Source organism: Arachis ipaensis, chromosome B08, assembly GCF_000816755.2.
Source record: "Arachis ipaensis cultivar K30076 chromosome B08, Araip1.1, whole genome shotgun sequence".
NCBI classification, from domain to species: domain Eukaryota; kingdom Viridiplantae; phylum Streptophyta; class Magnoliopsida; order Fabales; family Fabaceae; genus Arachis; species Arachis ipaensis.
Genome location: NC_029792.2, coordinates 114387765 through 114388366, shown reverse-complemented (window position 1 = coordinate 114388366; position 602 = coordinate 114387765). Strand labels below are relative to the sequence as shown.

Sequence of the window (602 nt, the reverse complement as noted above, 5' to 3'; positions counted from 1 at the left end):
ATACTTTATTTGTTTCCTTGCCCATGTTACTTTAAATGTGTAGTTATTTTTAAAGTGTTTTGCTAATATTGTGGTTTTTATTCTTCTTTTTGTTTAAAGTATGTAGCAGCTTTCTTCTTTATGCATATGTACATTGTTGGAGTAAATCAATTAGCGGATCTTGAAATAGACAAGGTATGAACTTATAATTACTAGTATTAAATATCTTGGCTCCATTAGGATCATATAATTTTTCTTTATAAAAAGTATATAAAAGTTAAATATGTTGCCTTCATTATTTATTATATTTGTAGCCATGTAAAAAGTTACCTTCATCAATTTGTTTTAGCATGAGATAATATACCCAGAAATATACTTAAGATTTGTCATATTTTTTAAATTACCTATACTAAATTCCCTTTTCTATTGTAGATTAACAAGCCATACCTTCCTTTGGCATCAGGAGTTTATTCCTTCAGAAATGGAGTTATACTTGTGACCTCATTTTTACTTACGGTATTATCTCTACACATATATACACGGTTTAAATCGTCTTATTTAAATTTTTAATATTTTAAAATTATTTTAATATTATCCTATTATTAATTCTGTTAATAAATTAT

At 24.9% G+C, this 602-nt stretch overlaps 2 protein-coding genes across 2 annotated transcripts in view; both read left to right on the top strand.

Moving 5' to 3' along the window:
* LOC107613595 (naringenin 8-dimethylallyltransferase 2, chloroplastic-like) overlaps positions 1–602 on the top strand; it is a 45024-nt gene that overhangs the window by 37057 nt on the left and 7365 nt on the right. The gene's annotated exons all lie outside the window — the stretch shown is intronic.
* LOC107611439 (naringenin 8-dimethylallyltransferase 2, chloroplastic-like) overlaps positions 1–602 on the top strand; it is an 8750-nt gene that overhangs the window by 7783 nt on the left and 365 nt on the right. The window contains exons 9-10 of the mRNA XM_021108313.1: positions 100–174; positions 412–495. Coding sequence (XP_020963972.1) covers positions 100–174; positions 412–495 — 159 coding nt within the window. The remainder of the gene's footprint in view (positions 1–99; positions 175–411; positions 496–602) is intronic.